This window comes from Anolis sagrei, chromosome 2 (genome assembly GCF_037176765.1).
Source record: "Anolis sagrei isolate rAnoSag1 chromosome 2, rAnoSag1.mat, whole genome shotgun sequence".
NCBI classification, from domain to species: Eukaryota; Metazoa; Chordata; class Lepidosauria; order Squamata; family Dactyloidae; genus Anolis; species Anolis sagrei.
Window position 1 is genome coordinate 180,395,636 of NC_090022.1, and position 23,445 is coordinate 180,419,080.

Genomic DNA, 23,445 nt, shown 5'->3' on the forward strand with positions numbered 1-23,445 from the left:
TTTTCCAGATCACCAGACTGGGCCACAGCAACGCGTGGCAGGGGACGGATAGTAATAATAATAATAATGTTACCCGCCTCTTCTCATGGTTCGAGGCAAGGTACAATACAGTTAAAACACCCAGATAAAACACACCACCATAAAATGCATATAGTAAAATACATAGGATAAAATTAAAATTCAATACTAATGGAATAGAAATTTAAATACTTTAAAATCACAGGTTTTTTTCTTGCTGCTGTGGTTTGTCCTGTTACGTCTATTCCTTTTAACTCTGTTACTAACTATATTTTATTGCTGATTTTCATTTGTATGCAATTGTAAATGACAGCTAGAAATCTTTCCATCTGAATTCGGAGGACGCCTTCAGGGGTGGAAGAATGGCCACATTGATGATCTTCATATCTAATAAATTAAGCGTCCACTACCAGCCTATTCCATTAATCCAGCCCTACACTGATGGGAAAGCCACAAGGAAAGTTTTAGAGGGACAGGGAAAATGCTATTTTTGCCAGCCTTATTACACATGCATTTCTCTCAGCATAGTCTATTGAGTTTCATAGTGGATAAATTATCACAGTTCAAAAGATTAGTGCAGATTAGATCCAATTTACATTTTATTTGTTAAAAACCTGATTATTTTCTAAAGCTACTGATTTTTTTTAGCCGCCACAACACAATGTATGAAGAGCAAAGTTCAATATAGACTGAGTGGTCTTAAGCATGCCTATCTTTGCATTGATCAGGCTGTTAGCCTTCCAGTGACTTTTCCAGACAGGTTATACAGGTTTATTGTATGATGGGCAAAAGATGAATAAAGCACATGATAAAATAGCTTTGTTATCAAGCCTGACCTTGGAGTTAGCTTTAAAAATCAGAGGGAAAGGCTAATAACTAAAAAGATACTAGATTTTGACAACAAAAGGGGGAGAGAGTGGAAATTAGAGGTGTTCTCCTTCTGTCAGCCAGACTTTATTTGAACAGACATTTGGATAATATTTTGTAAGGTCTTTTAATGGGCTGACCATGGTGTACCTATATTGACATTCTCATATTCTCCAAATCCCAGAAGGCCTAGCCAGCTTGTTCAATGGTCAGGAATTCTGGGAGTTGGTGGCCCAGACAGCTGGAGAGCTGTAGTTTGAGGATGCCTGCAAACAGACCACCAGCTCTTTAAAAGTATTTAGAAGGAGAAATCTGCCTTACCAGCTCCCCTCGTGATGTTAAAAAAGCATAGGTCAATAAATACAGACCCCAAAATGGAAATCGTGAAGTGAAGGAAGATAAAACTGGCCAGAAAAAAACCCTGTTATATGGCAGTGAAGAAGGGGCCTGGCAGTGTAGACTCATATAATCCAGTTCAAAGCAGATAATCTAGGATCAGATTCTGGGATATATGGCAGATGTATAGATCCAGCTTCCGTGTGTTGGTGGCAATGTGTGGGTGTGTTGCTGAAATGTCACAAGAAATGACAAAAATCTTGGAAATGTATGTTATTATCTTACAAATCATATTATATATGTGTGTATTTATGTATGTGCATATGCTCGCGCGTGTGTGTAAGGTTTTCACAAGACACATGGTGTCTCCATAGAGTTCGTTATTAGTTTATGTTTGTGTCCATATCTCTTATGAGGGCTTGCTTTAACCTCCAGTTTGCTAGTAAATCGAATGGCTACTTTGCAAAATAATGCATATTTAAAATGGGTTGTTGTAGGTTTTATCGGGCTATATGGCCATGTTCTAGAGGCATTTTCTCCTGACGTTTCACCTGCATGTATGGCAAGCATCCTCAGAGGTAGTGAGGATGCTTGCCATAGATGCAGGCGAAACGTCAGGAGAAAATGCCTCTAGAACATGGGTATATAGCCCGAAAAAAACCTACAATAACCCAGTGATTCCGGCCATGAAAGCCTTTGACAATACATATTTAAAATGTGTGCAACCAACATTAAATATTTGGAAAGCTCTGGTCTAGGTTAGGTCTTTTTGCTTACTCATGCAAAATTAACACAGATCGATTGCTCAAATACATACAACCCCGATTGTGAAGTTTCCTCTATTGTCCCTCTGTCATACAAAATCCAGATTATCTGCTGTGAACTGGGTTAAATGGCAGTGTAGACTCAAATAATCCTGTACAAAGCATATAAAATGGATTATCTGCTTTGATAATCTGGATTATGTGGGAATGTAGAAGGGGCCTGCGTTGTGTGACATAAGAACCTCTCTTTTTCCATTGAATCCAATTCACTAATGTATGGTCTACTTTGGCCGCATCTATACTGCCATATAATTCAGTTTCCAAATCCAGATGATCTACTCTGAAGTGGATTATAGGGCAGTGTAGATTCATACAATCCAGTTCAAAGTAGAGAATGGATTCAGAAACTGGATTATATGACAGTGTAGATCAGGGGTCCTCAAACTAAGGCCCGGGGGCCGGATGCGGCCCTCCAAGGTCATTTACCCGGCCCTCGCTCAGGGTCAACTTAAGTCTGAAACGACTTGAAAGCACACAACCACAACAATCCTATCTCATGAGCCAAAAGCAGGCCCACACTTCCCATTGAGATACTAATAAGTTTATATTTGTTAAATTGTTCTTCATTTTAATTATTGTATTGTTTTAAGTGATTTTTGCACTACAAATAAGATATGTGTAGTGTGCATAAGAATTCATTCATGTTTAATGTATTGTCGAAGGCTTTCATGGCCGGAATCACTGGGTTGTTGTAGGTTTTTTCAGGCTGTATGGCCAAGGTCTAGAGGCATTCTCTCCTGACGTTTCGCCTGCACTTTGGCAAGCATCCTCAGAGGTAGTGAGGCCTGTTGGAGCTAGGTAAAAGGGTTTATATATCTGTGGAATGACCAGGGTGAGACAAAGGACTCTTCTCTGTGGGAGCCAGGTGTGAATGTTTCAACTGACCACCTTGATTAGCATACAGGCTTCGAACTCATGACCTTTTGGTCCGTATAATGGTCCATGGAGCCATGGGAGTTAAAGTTTTATCATGCCTTTTCTCCCTTTTCAACTTTTCCTAGTTTCCAACCTCAGAGGATGCCTGCCATAGATGCAGGCGAAATGTCAGGAGAGAATGCTTCTAGAACATGGCCATCCAGCTCAGAAAACACACAACAACCCAATGATTCCGGCCATGAAAGCCTTCGACAATACATCCTTTTCAGTGTATTGTCGAAGGCTTTCATGGCTGGAATCACTGGGCTGTTGTAGGTTTTTCCGGGCTATATGGCCATGTTCTAGAGGCATTTTCTCCTGACGTTTCGCCTGCATCTATGGCAAGCATCCTCAGAGGTAGTGAGGTCTGTTGGAATTAGGAAAATGGGTTTATATATCTGTGGAATGACTGGGGTGGGGCAAAGAGCTCTTCTCTTCTCTGCTAGAGCTGGGTGTGAATGTTTCAACTCATAGAATCATAGAATCAAAGAGTTGGAAGAGACCTCATGGACCATCCAGTCCAACCCCCTGCCAAGAAGCAGGAATATTGCATTCAAATCACCCTGACAGATGGCCATCCAGCCTCTGTTTAAAAGCTTCCAAAGAAGGAGCCTCCACCACACTCTGGGCAGAGAGTTCTACTGCTGAACGGCTCTCACAGTCAGGAAGTTCTTCCTCATGTTCAGATGGAATCTCCTCTCTTGTAGTTTGAAGCCATTGTTCCGTGTCCTAGTCTCCAAGGAAGCAGAAAACAAGCTTGCTCCCTCCTCCCTGTGGCTTCCTCTCACATATTTATACATGGCTATCATATCCCCTCTCATCCTTCTCTTCTTCAGGCTAAACATGCCCAGCTCCTTAAGCCGCTCCTCATAGGGCTTGTTCTCCAGACCTTTTATCATTTTAGTTGCTCTCCTCTGGACACATTCCAGCTTGTCAATATCTCTCTTGAATTGTGGTGCCCAGAATTGGACACAATATTCCAGGTGTGGTCTAACCAAAACAGAATAGAGGGGTAGCATTACTTCCTTAGATCTAGACACTATGCTCCTATTGATGCAGGCCAAAATCCCATTGGCTTTTTTTGCCGCCACATCACATTGTTGGCTCATGTTTAACTTGTTGTCCACGAGGACTCCAAGATCTTTTTCACACGTACTGCTCTTGATCCAGGCGTCACCCATTCTGTATCTTTGCATTTCGTTTTTCCTGCCAAAGTGGAGTATCTTGCATTTGTCACTGTTGAACTTCATTTTGTTAGTTTTGGCCCATCTCTCTAATCTGACCACCTTCATTAGCATTTGAAGGCCTGGCTGAGCCTGGGGGAATCTTTTGTTGAGAGGTGTTAAGATGTGCCTGGTTGTTTCCTCTCTGCTGTTTTGCTGTTGTAATTTTAGAGTTTTTTTAATACTGGTAGCCAGATTTTGTTCATTTTCAGCCTTCTTTGCCAAAGTGAGGAGGGGCCTCACAAACTGCATCAGTTCTACAGTGTAACTGCAGCGCCTCCCTCCATTTTGCTTCCCTTCTGGCTCTCTTTCTCCCTCCGCCCCTCCACACTCGTCGTATTAGCTGTCTATCGCATTGCCTGCTGAGAGGGAAGGCGGGGTCCTTTCCGACATGGCTGTCCGACTGAGTGCCTAGCGGAATTGTCCCCGCCGGCTTCCGGTTCCGGTGAGTCAGTCAGTGTGCGGCTGGTTTGCTTGCTAAGTGAGGCGGATTGGCGGCTGGACGGGACCCGGCCATGGCGGACAGCGGCGCGGAGCGGGCCGACGGGCGCATCGTGAAGATGGAGGTGGACTACAGCGCCACGGTGGACCAGCGCTTGCCGGAGTGCGAGCAGATGGCCCGGGTAAGGCCTTGCTCGCCGGCGGGCTGAGTCATGGCGCGGCCCTACTTAGGCCGCAGCGGCACAGGCCGGGAGAGGGACGCTCGGAGGGCAGGGCAAGGGAGCTGACGCTTAGCAAGGGCTCTCACCGAACTACAACTCCCATTATTCCAGAGCATTGAGCCATGGCACGTCAAGTCGGCTCATTTTAGAGTGTAGATAAACTCAGCGAGGCCTTTAAGTGACCGGGTGAAGGCCAGAGGGCATGAGCAAGCAAATTCGGTGATAACTAATAATAACAATAATAATAACAATCTATATAAATAAAAATGTAATGTTCGTTTGTGGGATTAAGAGAACTCAAAAACCACTGGACGAATTGATACCAAATTTGGACACAAGACACCTAACAACACGTTCTGTGTGGGAGGTTTGGTTCTGTGTGGGATGTTTGGCCCAATTCTATCGTTGGTGGGGTTCAGAATGCTCTGTGATTGTAGGTGAACTATAAATCCCAGCAACTACAACTCCCAAATGTGACTAAAATGACAAAAGTTCTGGAGAACAAGCCCTATGAGGAGCGGCTTAAGGAGCTGGGCATGTTTAGCCTGAAGAAGAGAAGGCTGAGAGGGTATATGATAGCCATGTATAAATATGTGAGAGGAAGCCACAGGGAGGAGGGAGCAAGCTTGTTTTCTGCTCTCCTGGAGACTAGGACGCGGAACAATGGCTTCAAACTACAAGAAAGGAGATTCCATCTGAACATGAGGAAGAACTTCCTGACTGTGAGAGCCGTTCAGCAGTGGAACTCTCTGCCCCGGAGTGTGGTGGAGGCTCCTTTTTTGGAAGCTTTTAAACAGAGGCTGGATGGCCATCTGTCAGGGGTGATTTGAATGCAATGTTCCTGTTTCTTGGCAGGGGGTTGGACTGGATGGCCCATGAGGTCTCTTCCAACTCTTTGATTCTATGAATGTCAAGATTCTATTTCCCCCAAACTCCACCAGTGTTCACATTTGGGCATATTGAGTATTCTTGTAGAGTTTGGTCCAGATCCATCATTGTTTGAGTCCACAGTCATCTTTGGATGTAGGTGAACTACAATTCCAAAAGCAAAGGACACTGCCCACCAAACCCTTCCAGTATTTTCTGTTGGTCATGGGAGATCTGTGTGCCAAGTTTGGTTCAATTTCATCATTGGTGGGGTTCAGAATGTTTTTTGATTGTAGGTGAACTATAAATCCCAGCAACGACAACTCTCAAATGACAAATGCAATTTTTTGAGTGAAGGACATACATTGGGTTGTTAGGTGTCTTGTGTCCAAATTTGGTGTCAATTCGTCCAGTGGTTTTTGAGTTCTGTTGATCTCACAAACGAACATTACATTCAATGTATTGTCGAAGGCTTTCATGGCTGGAATCCATGGGTTGTTGTAGGGCTGTATGGCCATTTTCTGGAGGCAATTTTTCTCCTGACGTTTCGCCTGCATCTATGGCAAGCATCCTCAGAGGTAATGAGGTCTGTTTTCCCAGTTCTTTTTTCCCAGTTCCAACAGACCTCATTACCTCTGAGGATGCTTGCCATAGATGCACTGTTTGTTTTCCCCATACATAGAATCTCTCACTTCTTGGGATGTTACATCCATATAACCCAGAATATCAAGACAGATAATCCACAATATCCTCTTCGAACTCTTCTATCTAAAGCCCCTCCCAGACAGCTAAATAAAATCCCACATTATCTGCATTGAACTGAAATATATGGCAGTTGAAACCCAGTTCAAAGCAGATATTGTGGGATTTTCTGCTTTGATATCCTGGGATATACGGCTGTGTGGAAGGGTCCTGGGTCCACACTGCCATATAATCCAGTTTAATGTGGATTTTATACAGCTGTTTGGAAGGGGCCTTGGTAACACGATTTTTGTTCCTGGGTTATAAATGTCATTTCCAAATTGGTTCTATCATAAAAACATGGCAGATGTTTATTAAATTGCAAGAACTTTGTTTTTGTGGGACATCCTGCTATCGATTTTCAATTAATATCTTATTGAGTCTCAATCAATTCAGCATAGTTTGTGGCAGGTACAAAAATGAAGTTCCTGGAGTATAGCAGCTACTTTCAAAGTAAGGACCCGTACAATTAATCACGAAATAGCACTTTGAAATCAGGAACAGAAATTTATTTAAAATTTGTTACATAGTGTGGTACTGTTTGATTATCCAGGAGGATTATCCGAAGGCCAAGACAGAGAAGAATAGTCTACTTTTTGGAGGTGGGGAGGAGTTTTTTGCTGGTTATGTGCTATAGACAATGCCTGAGTAGAATGCCGTTGCTTATGTAAAATGACCAAAAGAAAAATCAAGGGTATTTTCAAGCAGTGGCATTGGAACTGGAACCTGTGGGTGTTGAAGGTTGACTAATTTAGGATTGCTGTGCTGTTTTGGAGACCTGCTTGTTCCCAATTGCTGGGATGACATTCTGACTGGCATAACATCTGAAATTAGACTTGTACATTGCATTGCAAGCTAGTAGAAGTAGCCACGATTCAACCGAACCAATATAGCCATAACAGGGAATTGTGTTAGACCCTATGTCAAATATGTAAAACTGCAGTTCAGTAAATTAAATGTATTTCTAATTGTTATTTTTTATTTATTATGCTCCTTTTAAAAGAGAATCAAAGCAGTGTATCAGGCCCCTTCTGCACTGCCATATAAAATCCAGATTATTTGCTTTGAACTGGATTATATGGCAGTGAAGACTCAGATAATCCAGTTCAAAGCAGATAATATGGGTTATCTGATTTGATAATCTGGATTTTATGGCAGTGTAGTAGGGGCCTCAGTTCACATTCAGTGGACTTGGATTTATTCTTGCAATTTTTTTGTAACTAAACTCAGCACTTATATGTACTGTTTTTAGAATTATCTATGCTACTCTTTGATATTTTTTTTACACGGATACACATTTCACACTTAAAGGTGTAAGGGCCCTTCCACACAGCCCTATATCCCAGAATATCAAGGGAGAAAAACCCACAATATCTGCTTTGAACTGAGTTATCTGAGTCCACATTCAGATAGTGTAGACACTACACTGTCTGAAGTGCAGCCAGAATATCTAATGGTCAGGAATACTGGGAACTGAAATCCCAGGTGTCTGGTGAACCAAAATATGAAAATCTGCTGACTGAAGTTATTTCAAGTACTCTATATACCTAAAAGAAACGTAGACATGCATTAATTGATAACAATCCAGGTCATGACTCAGATCAGTGAAAACCAGCGAAAGGTTCATTGCAAGTTACTTAAATCTCATTGTTTTCAGTGTCTGAGTTGAATTTGGATGTTACCTTCATTTCAAAATTCGGTTTCCTACTTGTGTTACAAAGATTCCATATTTTAACTTTGCTTTCTCAAATATTTTATTGGATGTGTATTGTTGGCAGCTCTTTGTAATTACCAAATGTGTGTTACTACATCTCATGTGTTGAATATATGTAATTAATTTTATAGGATGGAAGGCTTCAAGAAGCAGTTGAAACCTTGTTGTCCTTGGAAAAACAGACTCGAACTGTAAGTACAACACTTTTTATAAAGTAGTTTTAAGAACCCTAAAGATTTTCTGTACCAACTTTTCTTAACTGGCTGCCCATTGATTCTTTCTATTTGAAGTCGAGGTCTCTTGTGGAGATCAGAATGGTAGCTGAAACATTTTCCTGCAGAGAAAAACACTGATTTTAGTCAAACAATTCTCTCCAGGCATGAGGCAGAGAAATTCAGTTTGAGGTCCTCTTTTAGGTTCGCTAATTTGCTTTTAGACAAAAAAAGTATTGCTACTCGCTATCTTGGCAACCATTGGAGCCCCCGGTGGCACAATGGGTTAAATAAACCCTTTTGCCAGCAGGATTGCTGACTGAAAGGTGAGCAGTTTGAATCCGCAAGACCAGGTGAGCTCCCGTCTGTCAGCTCCAGCTTTCCATGTGGGGACATGAGGGAAGCCTTCCACAGGATGGTAAAATATCTGGGAGTCCCCTGGGCAACGTTCCTGCAGTTGGCCAATTCTCTCACACCAGAAACAACTTTCAGTTTCTCAAGCTGCTTCTTACACACATACAAAAATTTCCATGACAGCCATTCCGTGAATAGGTAGATATCAATATGGCAGCCATTTTGTAGAAATGCTCATAACACATACACATATACAAAAAAACCCAAATCCACCTGAGCAGACTTTACAGGAATTAAAAAAAATGTGCTGAGGATGTGCATTTTTTGTCATATGGTTTGTACATAATATTCTATTGCTAGCCAACCATGTGCTGCCATATATAACTAATTGTTTTCTTTTATGGATTTGGTGCGCTTTGGAAACAAGCTCCACATATACATGCAGGTATATGGGAATGTCTCACTTAAGTGCAAATATTGCTAGTGGTCTTATTACATCACTCGGACTTCTTTCTCTAAAACAGATAATGTGTGGGACAAGTCTCATTTATTCTTTAATGTACTGTCACTGTTTCTCTAGGATACATTTAATGTGATTAGGCTAGTGGTTTGATGCCTTAACTTTATTGTAACATTATCTAAATTGTACTAGTCCTGTATAATCCAGTAGAAAATACACGCTCAATATCTACAAATGATCCATTGGAATCCCTTGAAAACTCTTTAGTTTTACCCTCCAGAAATTTATATACTTATTTATTATATTTTTATCCTGCCTTTCTCCTGACATAGGGACTCAAGGCAGCTAACAAGAAACAGGCCACAATACAATTTTTAAAAAAGCAGATGCATTAAATTAAAACATGAATGTAAAATTAAAAAACAAATACATCGTTTGAGTAATTTGTCGGGTTCCCATGTTACGCTTGTGAAGCATAACAACCTGGAGTCAGATCTGTATGTCCCTCCCTGTACTTCCTTCCAAAAGGCAATTGCCAAGTATTGGAGCTGGGGCTGCAGCCATTTGGTGACCAGGCAGATAGTGTCTAGGTGGCATCTAGCTACTAATCTACATCCCTGGAGTATAGTACCAATGATGCTTTCTTTTCTCAGCTGCAGATCTGCAACCAGATGTTGCTTGAATTCTTTCCACAAGCCACAGAATGGATGCTTGGAAATTGCTTTTTGTGCGTGCGGGAGAGCAGGAGGTCTTAAAAATTCTGGGTTATGAGGCTGATTAGCATCAACAGGATTCTGGCCAGCATCGCTGCCTTGGTCTCTTAATGCAGGTTTTTATTTCCTACCTAGGCTTCCGATATGGTATCTACGTCTCGGATTTTGGTTGCTGTAGTGAAAATGTGTTACGATGCTAAAGATTGGGATGCTCTTAATGAAAATATCATTCTTTTGTCCAAGAGGAGAAGTCAGTTGAAACAGGTAAATTACATTAATTGATATGGGGTCCCAAATTGTGCTGTTTGAAAATTATCTATGTACATTGATGAGCAATTGTTTTTAATCGCCACTGATATAAGGCACTTCCTAAACTTCTAAAACAAATGCTTTCTTTTTGTACCCATTACTTTATGAGATATACCCATAGTAGTGCAGTTGTTGGGCTGTGTGTGTTTTACAGCAACCATTCCTATGCATAATGTTGATGCTGTCAGTGTTATGTTTTCACTTTGAAAAAGTGAATCTGCTGTCCTGTCATTGTGGTCCATTTTTAAACGGTTGCTATTCCTGTAGTATATATGCTATGAGTTTTTCTGAAGATCAGTAGAATAGTTCTTCTGGTTCCCATTAACATCCCAGGAACTATATTGATGATCTTGGCTAGAATGATGATGATTTGAAGACAGATACCAGTGTATGTTTTACACCCTCATGAATGAATGAGGGAATCCACTTCTTTTAGTCCCCAGTTTTATTTACTTGTTCAGATTCTTATATCATGTGTAGCATTTGAAAATATATTAATACTAGCCGTCCCCTGCCACGTGTTGCTGTGGTCCAGTCTTGTGATCTGGAAAATAAAGTAACGAGAAAGTGTTTAGTATCTAATATATGTAATTTCTTTATGTTTGTGGGTAAACTGTACATCTTGTTTCTTTGTCAGTGTTGATGTTGAGATTGTCTGGTTTGCCTACTCTGGAACATACAACATATAATTGTCCTTCTTTAGGGGTCCCTTTCAAATCTAGGATATTATATCTGTCATATACATGCATATGTGTGTGTGTGAATCTTATCTATCTATATCTATGGCTGGATGACTTTTTGTCAGGAGGGCTTTGATTATGTTTTCTTGCCCTGGTGAAGGGAGTTGGACTGGAAGGCAGCATTTCTCAACCTGTGCCAAAGACCACCAGAAAATACAGTATTTTCTGTTGGTCGTGGGTGTTCTGTGTGGGGGTTTGGCCCAATTCTATCGTTGCTGGGGTTCAGAATGCTCTTTGATTGTAGGTGAACTATAAATCCCAGTAAATACAACTCTCAAATGTCAAGGTCCCCCCCCCCCCCCACTCCATCTGTATTCACATTTTGGCATATTGAATATTCGTGCCAAGTTTGGTCCAGATCCATCATTCTTTGAGTCCACAGTGCTCTCTGGATGTAGGTGAACTACAACTCCCAAACTCAAGGAAAATGCCCACCAAACCTTTCCAGAATTTTCTGTTGGTTGTGGGAGTCCTGTGTTCCAAGTTTGGTTCAATTCCATCATTGGTGGGGTTCAGAATTTTAAATCGCAGCAGCTACAGCTCCCAAATGACAAAATCCATTTTTTAAAGTGATGGTCACACCTTGGGTTAATAGGTGTATTGTGTCTAAATTTGGCGGGAATTCACCCAATGGTTTTTGAGTTATGTTAATCCCACAAACAAACATTACATTTTTATTTATATAGATTTTGTTTCCATGAATGGCAGCATCGTTGAACAACTATAATTTGAGTTCTAGTCAAGGCAGGCTATATATATACAGCGAGATTATAGTTTTTCTCTTTTTTTGCATTAGGCAGTTGCTAAAATGGTCCAACAGTGCTGTTCTTATGTTGAAGAGATTTCAGATCTACCAATCAAATTGCGATTAATTGACACATTGCGGATGGTCACAGAAGGAAAGGTGAGACTTTCATTCTTGCAACTGTATGCTATTATTTTGGGCATGCTGCTAGGTTCTCCTGCTGTTACTACACAGTCCAATAAGAACTTACCGGGATCATTTTATAGCAGCCAGTACAATAACTTTGAAAATTTTGCTTACATATTCTCCATTAACTTGTCCCTGCTCTTGGTTTGGTCTTTTGTTATCCTGATGGTATGACGTAATGCAAGTAAGGGAACTTCATCTCATGAGTTCATTAAAAACTGGCAGTCTGTTGGTCAAACTTTTATTCTTTAGTGTCTCTGTCTTAGTTCTAAGTCATCGTACAGCTATTGCATACAGTTTTTAGTCAATGTGGGTTCTGGCATGTTTCAATAATATGCTTCATATGCCTGTGTATAAGTCAGAGCGAGGAGCATGGAAATATTCACCCCTTGATATCTGAGTTGACTTAAGCATAGGACAGTGCTGGCATACAAACTGAATGCAATGACAGTGCAAAGAAACAGGGATAAGAAGCTTTACCACTCATTAGCCCTCTCTTGCCCAAAGTGGAGAAAGTAAGCAGCCTTCCCTCCTTCCTCAATATGACTTAGTAACCAATAGTTGTATGATTCTGCTGTTAGTTCACAAATAAAACTGTTTTCAATGGCTTCAAGTCCTGTACTTGTGGACGCAATCCTCTACTGTGCGAGTATGGTGCCAGCATGGAGCTGCGTGCATAGGAGGCTTTGGTAGCACTGTACAGACAGTCCCCCTGGTAACAAACATCTGTCTTACATACAACTCCTAGTTACAGGGGTGAGAGAACAGGAAGTGAGAGAAATCTACCCCTAGGAAAGGAAATTCACTCCTGGAAGATTGAAAGGGTATCTTCACTGACACTTTAACACCAATCCTTGTTTCCACAACAACCCAACGTTTTCAAAATCCAGTTGTCACAGGGACAGAAAATGAGGTGGCATCTTCTGAACAGGGGTACAGACAGCCAAACAAATGGTTTTAACCCTTCCCAGTGCTATCCAAAACTTTTAAAAAATGATCGGAGTTACACTTAAAAAACGTACCTGTTCCAACCTATATACAAATTCAACTTAAGAACAAACCCACTAAACCTATCTTGCTCAGAACTTGGGGACTGACTGCAGTGCTGATCCCCCACTCAAACCAGAGTTGAAAATAGTCCTCTGATCTTCCTCTGGGTACTCATTCTGCATGCAGAGGGCTGACTGTGCTTTATTTAATGTTGAATGTGAACATTAAACAAAATCTTTCTCTGTTTAGATTTATGTTGAAATTGAGAGAGCTCGACTGACAAATACTCTTGCAACAATAAAAGAACAGAGTGGAGATGTAAAAGAAGCTGCTTCCATTCTGCAAGAACTTCAGGTAACACACCAGAGGCGCTTAGCTTGAAATAAATAAGAGCTCGCCAAAGATTATCCTTTTAACTTTATTTAGCTTTTTATAATTTATAACTGTTGACTAATAGTTTCCATTAATTGCAAAGAGAAACATTTCATCATCCAAAAGGATTATCATTTGATTTGAGATACCTTCTATAGTATTTATAGCCATTGCTTGTAGAATGCAGCACATTGCTTTCCAAAAATGGTTGCCTACTTTGTGAGTGCTGTTTACATTATGCTCCCAAATAATTTTTTTGGGTAGTTATCCCAAACTGAATTTTGGCAAAAATCAAAAGCAGTGAGGCTTCTATTTGCTGAGTTGCATAGGCTGCATTGAAACAAATAAATACAAACCGAATTGTAAGTACAAACTCTGTTTATAGATAGATAGTTAGCTCAAAAGCAAAGCATTTTAAATAATAAACAAGTATTTCAATCCTTTTTTATTTCAAAGTCTGTGTGCTGTTCTCAGCTTTTATGTCTTGCAGTGCATAATGTATTCTATGTTCTGAATACTAGGTGGAAACTTATGGATCAATGGAAAAGAAGGAGCGTGTGGAATTCATTTTGGAACAGATGAGGCTTTGTCTGGCCGTGAAGGATTACATCCGTACCCAAATTATTAGCAAAAAAATTAACACCAAATTTTTCCAGGAAGAGAATACAGAAGTAAGTCTGAAGCCAGTAAATTTATGCTACGGTAGTTCACGAGTATGAGGTATATGGTTGTTCAGCTTCCACCTTTAATGTGTGTTTGTTAACCTGAGATTATTTGACATTCCAGAAATTAAAATTGAAGTACTACAATTTAATGATTCAGTTGGATCAGCATGAGGGTTCCTACCTTTCCATTTGCAAGCACTACAGAGCAATTTATGACACCCCTTGTATCCAGGCTGAAAGTGAAAAATGGCAGCAGGTAAAAAAAATATATCTGCAAACTGCTAGAAAAATTGTTTGTCTTTTCAACTGCCAGGTGAAAGCATGTATGTCATCTTTCAATGCAGCCAGTGACCATTTGTTCTTTCATTGAGGATAACTGTAGTCAATGCTTCCACTTCCAGCAATTATTTGTCAGTCAAATAGTTAGACCATATTTTGTTTCAAATTACTTTTGTGGCTTAGTTTGATTTGTTCATAAGAACATCCTTCCCCCAAAAAACAGTTGTTGGCAGCAATATTGTTATTTGTTTAAATAATCTGTGGCTATATGGCTAAAGAATTCTGTTCTGAAACTGAGGGGTTAGTTGCACACTTGGATTTCTACAAATATTTCCTTTTATTCATCAAAGTCACTGCTATCCAATTCTTCTTGAAGAGGAGTTAAGTTTCTTGTGTAACCACTTCCTACATAATTCAGAAGTGTCTTTTGATCTCTTAGAACTCATTTCTGGGAGTATATAAAAGAAAGTAAACAAAATTGCCATTCTTTCAGAGTTATACTCTGGGGATCTATAGATCAGGGTAAGGAACTATAATCAGATGAAAAATCGAATTCTCCTTTCCCAGTCAAGTGGATGTTAGGAGATGTCAGGGGTCATAGCCATGTAACACTTTCTGAAGTGCTCTGTGGATTTCTACCAAGTTTATTAGCAGGGGACTCCTTTCCTCTCCCTTCTTCATACTAAGAAAGGGGAAGTGGCCGCTGATTATATTTAGCCGGCTCCTGTATTGGTTGCAGAAGAATATAAGCGTGATACGTGTGTTTGTATCATGAATCCCTTGGCTGATGCCGACACACACTCTGTGGATTGTACACATCACCCCCCCCCCCAAAAAAAAAACACATACTGTATGTCAGTGTTTCTCAACCTGGGGGTCGGGACCCCTGAGGGGGTCACGAGGGGGTGCCAGAGGGGTCACCAAAGACCATAAGAAAACACAGCATTTTGTGATAGTCATGAGGATTCCATGTGAGAAGTTTGAGCCAATTCTATCGTTGGTGGAGTTCAGAATGTTCTTTGATTGTAATGAACTATAAATCCCAGCAACTACAACTCCCAAATGTCAAGATCTATTTTCCCCAGATTCCACCAGTGTTCACATTTGGGCATATTGAGTATTCATGCCAGGTTTGGTCCAGATCTACCATTGCATGAGTCCACAGTGCTCTCTGGATATAGGTGAACTACAACTCCCAAACTCGAGGTCAATGCCCATCAAACCCTTCCAGTGTTTTCCATTGGTCATGGGAGCCAAGTTTGGTTCAAATCCATTGCTGGTGGAGTTCAGAATGCTCTTTGAACTATAAATCCCAGCAACTACAACTCCCAAATTACAAAATCAATCCTCCCCCAACCCCACTAGCATTCACATTTGGGTGTATTGGGTATTTGTGCCCAGTTTGGCCCAGTGAATGAAAATACACCCTGCATATCAGATGTTTATATTATGATTTATAACAGTAGTAAAATGACTGTTATGAAGTAGCAACGAAAACAATATTATGGTTGGGGGGTCACCACAACATGAGGGACTGTATTAAGGGGTCACGGCATTAGGAAGGTTGAGAAACACTGTTGTATGTTGTGGTGTCAGTATAGTATATTTCTGAACCTGGTTTGTGGAAAGATGCTAAGAAGGCACACACTTCCTCCAGTCTGCATTCATGTGATTTCCAGTTTTCCCAGGAAAGCACCAATCCTGCTCAATCCTTTCTCCTTATTTAGTTGTACTTGATAAAACCTTTTCTTCATCTTTAAATGAACTAGAGATCTTTTCAAGCATGTGGGGTCAGTCCCTTGTACTGTCCCTTACTAAATGCTTTGCTAATATGGATGGGAGCTTGGATCAAAGCCCTATTCCCTCACATTTCCATCCTCAAGCAAAGGGAGTTATTTGTTTTGGAATCATTTTACCCAAAGTCCAAATATTTTTATTGGGTTTTTGTTTTCTAATATGTTCATGAATTTCTTTGGGGAGAGGACTGGGGAGCACATCGTTAATAATGAGAATGCCATAAGTAGAAAGTCTTTCCATATGAACATCCAGGGTGTGTGTATTGTTCTATAGAATGAAAGACTAAGATGACAGGTTATCATTTGAACAGAAGCTGATAAGGAGGCAGTAATGTAAGGCAGTTCCATTGTTTGCGTAGTTACATTGGAGGAAAGACATAGGAAAACGTGAAAGAATCCAAAGGGCACTGACCAAAACAGAGATAAGCATTGGGGAACAGAATGTGAGGAATTACAGAGGAGTTTAGGTTTGCATTCTTCAAGGGAAGATCACTTTGTTTTCCATTCCATAAGAAGCTGTTCTTAAAAACAGTTGGTGTTCAATCTTTGTCTTATCAGAAACAGGAAATGAGTGTAAAGCGTGATTGAGAAGTTAAACACTGCCAGGACTGAGGAAAATAATTGTTCTGCCTGTGAGTGGCCTAAAAAGTTTGCTTAGGGATAGAAGTGTTTTTCTTTCCCTTAAGTAAATTTTAAACCAAATACATTTGGATGACAAAAGTATTCCTTGATTGGAAGATCTTTAAAATGATTTCCTTCTTTGGGTTATATCTTGCCAGTGGAATGGCTTTCTTCAGTGTAACAGGGCGGAGAAACAAATTCTTCTCCAGAGGTTTGGGCGAATTTTTTAGAGCCAATGTTGAGAGGTGTAGATAAGACGACAAGGCCTGATGTATAAACAGATGCCCACTCCGTACAAAATGTTATGTAACAAAGAGTGTCTACATATGAAGGATATACCGTAATTTTATAGTCACTTTGGTTAGAATTCCTGTATCTGGTACAAGTTCCAACTTGTGCTCTGTTTGTCAGTCCTCAATCTCACAATGTTGTGATACTGTGCATGTGATTAATTGTAAGAACATAGATCAGTATGTTTGGCCCTTTGTTCTGAATGGCAAATTCACCTGTCTTTATGTTATAGCATTCATCTTATCCAGTTGTTTCAGTATAAAATTAAATTTCTACTCTCTTTCTCTGAAACAGGCCCTGAAGAGTGTTATTCTTTATGTTATCCTTTCACCTTATGACAATGAACAGTCTGACCTGGTGCATAGAATAAGCAGCGATAAAAAACTAGAAGACATTCCTAAGTATAAGTATGTATAGTTGGCATGCTAAATGTTACTGTAAAACATTACCTGTAGCACTGAGTGTGATGTTCAACATGTATTCTTTGTGGTAGTTAAAGGCACACAGAGAGGATGTGTGTGTATGGGGTGATGCTTGAGTTTGTAGCTAACTGTTGTATGTACAAGTGCGACAGATCTCAATGCTGATGTCTTTTCGGTGCTAAATGAAAATGTTGTTTCAATCCTGACAAACTAATCCAGCCTACAGCTGTTCCAAATCTGTCATAGCCCATCTGATTCTGTTCCCTGATTTTTTCTTTTTCTTTTATTATTAATGGTGCTGCAAATTGCATGGCATTTCTGGACACTTATATATAATAATTTTGTAACCTGAACTATACTGAAGGAACATGCACATGCTTAGTATATATTTTGTTGTGTTAGTAGACTGTGTCACTATGCTCCCTCCTTAATCTCTAGAAGTATTAACAGAAAATAAGCTTGTTCATTAATAGGCTATTCTGGCTGAATTCCTTAAAGATTTGTATGTTGTTTATGGTGTTTGAGGGTAATACTGTAAACCATTTACAGAGGCATTCTTTTTTAACAGAGATCTTTTAAAACTGTTTACCACTATGGAACTGATGCGCTGGACCACTCTCGTTGACGAATACGGAAAAGAATTGAGAGACGGTTCTCTAGAAAGCCCTGCAACTGATGTATTTGGTTATACAGAAGAAGGAGAAAAAAGATGGAAAGATTTAAAAAACAGAGTAGTGGAGCATGTAAGCAGAACGTACTTTCTAGTTATTCATTAGAACTGTGAGGAATGCCATTTGTGGTCATTTTCATCTTAATTTACAGCACTGATTTATAAGGAGAATTGATGCAGGCCAAATTGAGCTGTCTATTGAGGTTGTTTCTTTATTGATATCAGGCAGGACACCACCTCTGGTCAAGCCAGGATATAGTAAAAAAAATTGTCGCATAATGTAATTTGAATTTGCTGTTACTTTTTACACTTTATACTTAACATATTTAGATACTTTTATTCCGTTGAGGATTCAATTAAAAGTGATATATTCTGTAAAATATTGATAGTCACATTTTTCCATTCAGTTTAATACTTCTTGTAATTGCTTAATTTATTCAGTCCAAAGTTTTATTGCTAATAATAATAGGTCACTGCTTACACAGAATCTAAGCCTATATAATAATAACAACAACAACAACTACTGCTACTACTATTACTACTACTTTATAGTCCCAAAGGGACTTGGGGCGGTTTCCAACAAAAAATGGCAAACATTCAATGCCATAATACATTAAACAAAGACAAAATAAACAACTTTCCTAATCCCAAAAGTAAATTTATAACTATAACAAAGTGAAGGTGCCACAAAAAGGGGGAGGGATATGGGAATAACAATAAAATAGAATATACATAATTGGATAGAAAATTGTAATAGAACTATAGGCATAATGTGTTTAAAGAGGGGAACATTGAAAACTAGATGGGTAGCAGGTTATTGTTATGTTCATTGTTATTTTAGATTAGAATACGCAAAATGCTAATATGCTTAATGATGGTATGTACAAGTTGTATTAAGTTGTTACCGTAAATACATGTATATGGTCGCCCCCCCTCAAAATACCATGTACTTTCTTTATTATAGTTCTTTATTACCGCATTTTCAGAAAAATGGTTAACTGTATATTCTGATATTTAAAAATAAAATTAAAAAAACTATAACAAAGTAATTGATAAATAAAATTAAATATTTTCTATATATGAGGTTGGAATCTAAGACTGTCTATATGTTCTATATTATATATAGAGAGAGTCAGTTGTAGGTGTGTCTTGAATGTCATAACATGTCATTCATAAATACGAGACTATTCATTTTCTTCTTCTTTTTAGAATATTAGAATAATGGCAAAATATTATACCAGAATTACGATGAAAAGAATGGCACAACTTCTGGATTTATCGGTTGATGTAAGTGATATTTAAATTTCCTCAGTTCTTTTGTACAAGAGAAATACTACAATATAGTAGAAAAATAGTGAGTAAAGAATCGTGCATTTCACTATTGATCTTTGGAATGATACCCTTATTATAATAGCTATAATTTAAGTGGACGCTTTCTTAATTTGATTGTTAGGAAACTCAGTACACCTCTCTGCACTGGATCTGTGGTGCAGTGTTCATTGGTTTTTAAAATAATTTTAAAATCAATTAAAAAGAATAGTGCTTTTGAGGTCTTTGGGTTCCAGCCAAATTGGATAGATTGCATATATACCAGCTGAACTGAAATGTATTTTGCCTCAAATTTCAACCTTGAGTGTTGGCTTTTTAAGGTTTTTTAAAAATTATCTTTTAAATTGGTTTTTTAAACTTGTTGATCTGTTTTCTCTGCTGTGCATTGCCTCAGGAACCTCCATGGGCTACAATACAATAAAGAAAACCCATAAATAGATCTTCACTTCTGGGTTACAAGACTTACCTTTTTAAAAAATCTCAGTGATGCTTGCAGTCCTGTAAACAATCTAGGAGAAAGCCCCCTTGAACTTAGTGAGACCTTTTGTTAAGAAGGCATGCATGCCATTGTATTGATAGATAAACTTATGCCCATGTAAGGTTTCTCTATGATTCTTGAGACTGGGATCTCTTGATTTCTATTGTTTATGTTTCACCTTTTACTAAATAAGTTTGCTATAATAGTGGTCAAAGTACAGGTGCAGAATCTTAAACATTATGTCACATGGAACCTATTTGTGTAAGAAAGCACCTCATTCCAATGATGGTCTCAAACCTTTGCTGTAATTTCAACAACAACTAATTTGTTGTTCTCATCAATCAATCCAATATTTACTTTCTTTCTGAGCACAGCTCCACATCCTCTTTTTTAAAGTGGAAGAGGAGAAAGTTAGCCTGGACTCTGCTCCCTGGAGGTACAATGTGCGCCTCCAAACAACAGTATTTTCCTGAGAGAGAAGCCAGAGGAAGTGCCACCAATTGGCTTCTGATGTTTCAAGTTCCCTAGGTAGTTTTAAGCAGCAGTGACTACTTCCCACCTCTGCAGTTCAAGGTTGTCATTTGGAATATTTTAAGATTATCTACTCTGGAATTTTACTCAAAGAATCAAGCAAAAAAAAAAACAAACCAACCAAACAAAAAAACAACCTGGTTTGACTTATCCATGGATCAATGTGAATAATAATAATAATAATAATAATAATAATAATAATAATAATAAATTTCTAGACCGCCATATCTCCCCGAAGGGACTCAGGACAGTTTATAGACACAAAACAAAAGGCAAATACTGAATGTCTCAAATGAATACAAACACATCAAAATAATACAAGATAATGCACAGAAACAACAGTAAACTTACAACAAAGAATTAAGTATTGAGATGAAAATAATAAAAAACAATCCAATAAAACATAGTAAACTAAAATATGAGGAAAGCATTACAATATACATCCTAAAAACAATTATGATACATTTACATTAAAATGACATTTCAGATGTATCGTAGCAGCCATAAAATACAAGTGGGAGTACTCTGTTGTAACTCCTTATCAAAAAAGGAATCATCCTCTTCCCTGAGTAGATTGGCAAAAGGTGAGAGCTTAGTCCATCCCGAAGATACCTAAAAGAAACCTGATTTTAAAGTCCTGGTTTGAGAACACATATCTAGTTTTAGTTCTGGAAGTGATGATTTCTGAAAAGCTTTTGATAGTGTCCTGCTTTAAAAACAACAACAACAAGTAAATACATAATCAGGTCAAGTTGGAATGACTTAAACATACTGTTTAAATCCTGTAGAATTTCAACTTTTCTGCTGAAAGCATATTTGTTCTTCAGAGTGCGATAACGATTTTGTATTTCTGCTGTGAATTGAAGCAGTTGTTCTGTTCAGTTTCCTAATACAGTACTGTTTTCTTCCTTACTAGGAATCTGAAGAGTTTTTGTCCAACTTGGTGGTAAACAAGACCATATATGCCAAAGTTGATAGGCTGGCAGGAATTATCAACTTCCAGAGACCGAAGGACCCTAATAACTTACTCAATGACTGGTCTCAAAAGCTCAACTCATTGATGGCTCTTGTTAACAAAACAACACACCTCATTGCCAAAGAGGAGATGATACATAACCTGCAGTAAGATGCCTCAGTAGCCATAATGCTTAGGGGGAGGCATTGAATTGGTCATAGAAAAAGACTTTATCCCACTGTATATTTGGTTTTTTTTTCATATTTCCCTTCCAGGTGAAACTGAGAACATAATCACTTTTGAAGAATTGTTGACAATTAAGTTACTTTGATTATTCATTTGGTTTATAACATTTTTTGCTGCAATTGATGGAAAAACAATAAAATTGTATCGCCTGTGTAATAGAAATTGCCTTTAATTTACTCCGGTTTGTCTTTACCTGTCTGGCAAATAACTTCTGCATTTGTCTATTTTAGGTAGCTTAGATATTACTTTCAGTCTTCCAGATGTATGAGTATGTTGTAATATATTATTTTATAAAGAAATGTGGCAACGTGGCTCTGTAATGTTCACTTTTCCTAAACAAAGTATCTTGGAATTTGAGGCATGAGGCTGAATTTACCATTGTTATTCCATGCTGTAGTATAGTAGCGGTATAACAGAATGTGCTTTAACGAAGATGGCATAGAAAACGTTGTAGACTATTTTTGCTTTTTATCTGTAATTTTTTAATCTGACTTGTATTTAACTACAGTAATAGTGAAGTAAATTTTACTGAAAGTTGAGTTCAGCTTTGCAGATAGCTCAACAAGTCTTGATAAAATATATCTAAGATGTTTCAGTTAATCTTTTAAGATTTTAAAATGAAAGCAGAATGTAAATAAGTCAACCTGGTGTTTTATTCTTCTGTTCTAACCTTACATTTGGTTAATGGCAATCTAGCCTCGGTTGCGGCCCTATTCATTCTTTTAAATTAATGTGTCATTAGATCAGCCACATTTGGTTATAAAAACCAATTGTACCAAGTTAAGTTTTGAAAATTCTTTAAAATAGCACTTCTAGAGATACCACCATTGACCTGCAAGTGCCTTTGATACCTTGGGATGCTATCTTAATACTACAATTTGCAGAAGTTCTGGCCATCACTGATGAGAGACAGTGAGAACTATAGTTTCTACAGCACTTGGAGGACTACATGTTTTGTGTCATTAATCGAAAAGGCTTTATTGGTGTTCTGCTGAATTTCGGCAAATTAATTTATAGCTGAATTTGCGTCAAAGAATCTAGGAGCATGTTATCCACAGCCTACTTTGAAAGCATAAAAATACAGATATCAAACTGCTCAGGTGCACGCTAAGGTTCGTCACTTCATACAAATCATGCTTGTACTATAATTAGATTTTGCACAATATTTTTAGTGTCCCATAATTTTGTAAAGGGCTGACAATGTACATGTGAGCTTTGCTTTGCTAACTACTAGAGATTCAACTAACAGCTTGAATCCAGAAAGGCATTGGTAGAGGCAGTGGTTGGAGGATGTGTCCACTGAAATGCACTCCCAAGGATCAGGGTAGATTGTTCTTTAGTGCACAAAACTGGGGAAGCATAGGGAGAACTGCAAAAAGCTAGGCAGTTTTGAGAAACCGACACATAATACAGAAATGTAACGTCTTGGGGCGGGGGTGTACTCTGCATGACGATCAAATGCCCCTCCAGGGAGTGATCACGTAACATTTCATTCTGAATGGCTCTGCTCTTTGACCATTCAGTGCAGAATCAGACACCCTTATGTAGGTGAAATGGGCTGAGGGCTTGATTTTTATAGATGTGGAAAGTTGCTAGAAAGACACACACAATCTTTCAAAATTGTATTCATTTCTGTCCCAAGTTTCTCCCTCCGTCCATCTTAAACCTAAATTGGGATCTGTATCAACAAGTGAATAGTGCAATCCCTGTTGAATAGTGCCTACTGTCCCTACTTGCTTGGTGCTTTTCTTTTCAGAGATATTTTTATGAACATGCAGGATGCCTGTGACAAAATGGGCAATGACTTACCTGAATGTAAATATATGTACGCACAGTCATGGAATTACATCTAATTCTCAACTCTTGCCATTTTTCTCTGTTTCTTGAAACTGAGCTATGTGAGGTTTTCTATAG

General features: G+C 38.8%; 1 protein-coding gene across 1 annotated transcript; it reads left to right on the forward strand.

Moving 5' to 3' along the window:
- Positions 1 to 4,602: 4,602 nt before the first annotated feature.
- On the forward strand, positions 4,603 to 21,693 carry PSMD12 (proteasome 26S subunit, non-ATPase 12). The gene is made up of 11 exons (XM_060763084.2): positions 4,603 to 4,806; positions 8,299 to 8,358; positions 10,042 to 10,170; positions 11,752 to 11,859; positions 13,126 to 13,230; positions 13,770 to 13,919; positions 14,035 to 14,169; positions 17,195 to 17,307; positions 17,891 to 18,065; positions 19,202 to 19,279; positions 21,247 to 21,693. The coding sequence occupies exons 1-11, from the start codon at positions 4,699 to 4,701 to the stop codon at positions 21,454 to 21,456; spliced, it is 1,371 nt and encodes a 456-aa protein (XP_060619067.1). The 5' UTR covers positions 4,603 to 4,698; the 3' UTR covers positions 21,457 to 21,693.
- The last annotated feature ends 1,752 nt before the right edge of the window (positions 21,694 to 23,445 follow it).

What these genes read in the sequence shown, in the direction of transcription:
- PSMD12 (XM_060763084.2), top strand. Translation starts at nt 4,699, where the DNA reads ATGGCGGACAGCGGCGCGGAGCGGGCCGACGGGCGCATCGTGAAGATG. An exon ending in TGGAAAAACAGACTCGAACT is followed by an intron (nt 8,359 to 10,041) that starts GTAAGTACAACA and finishes TTTCCTACCTAG; the next exon opens with GCTTCCGATATGGTATCTAC. An exon ending in AAAACAGAGTAGTGGAGCAT is followed by an intron (nt 18,066 to 19,201) that starts GTAAGCAGAACG and finishes TCTTCTTTTTAG; the next exon opens with AATATTAGAATAATGGCAAA.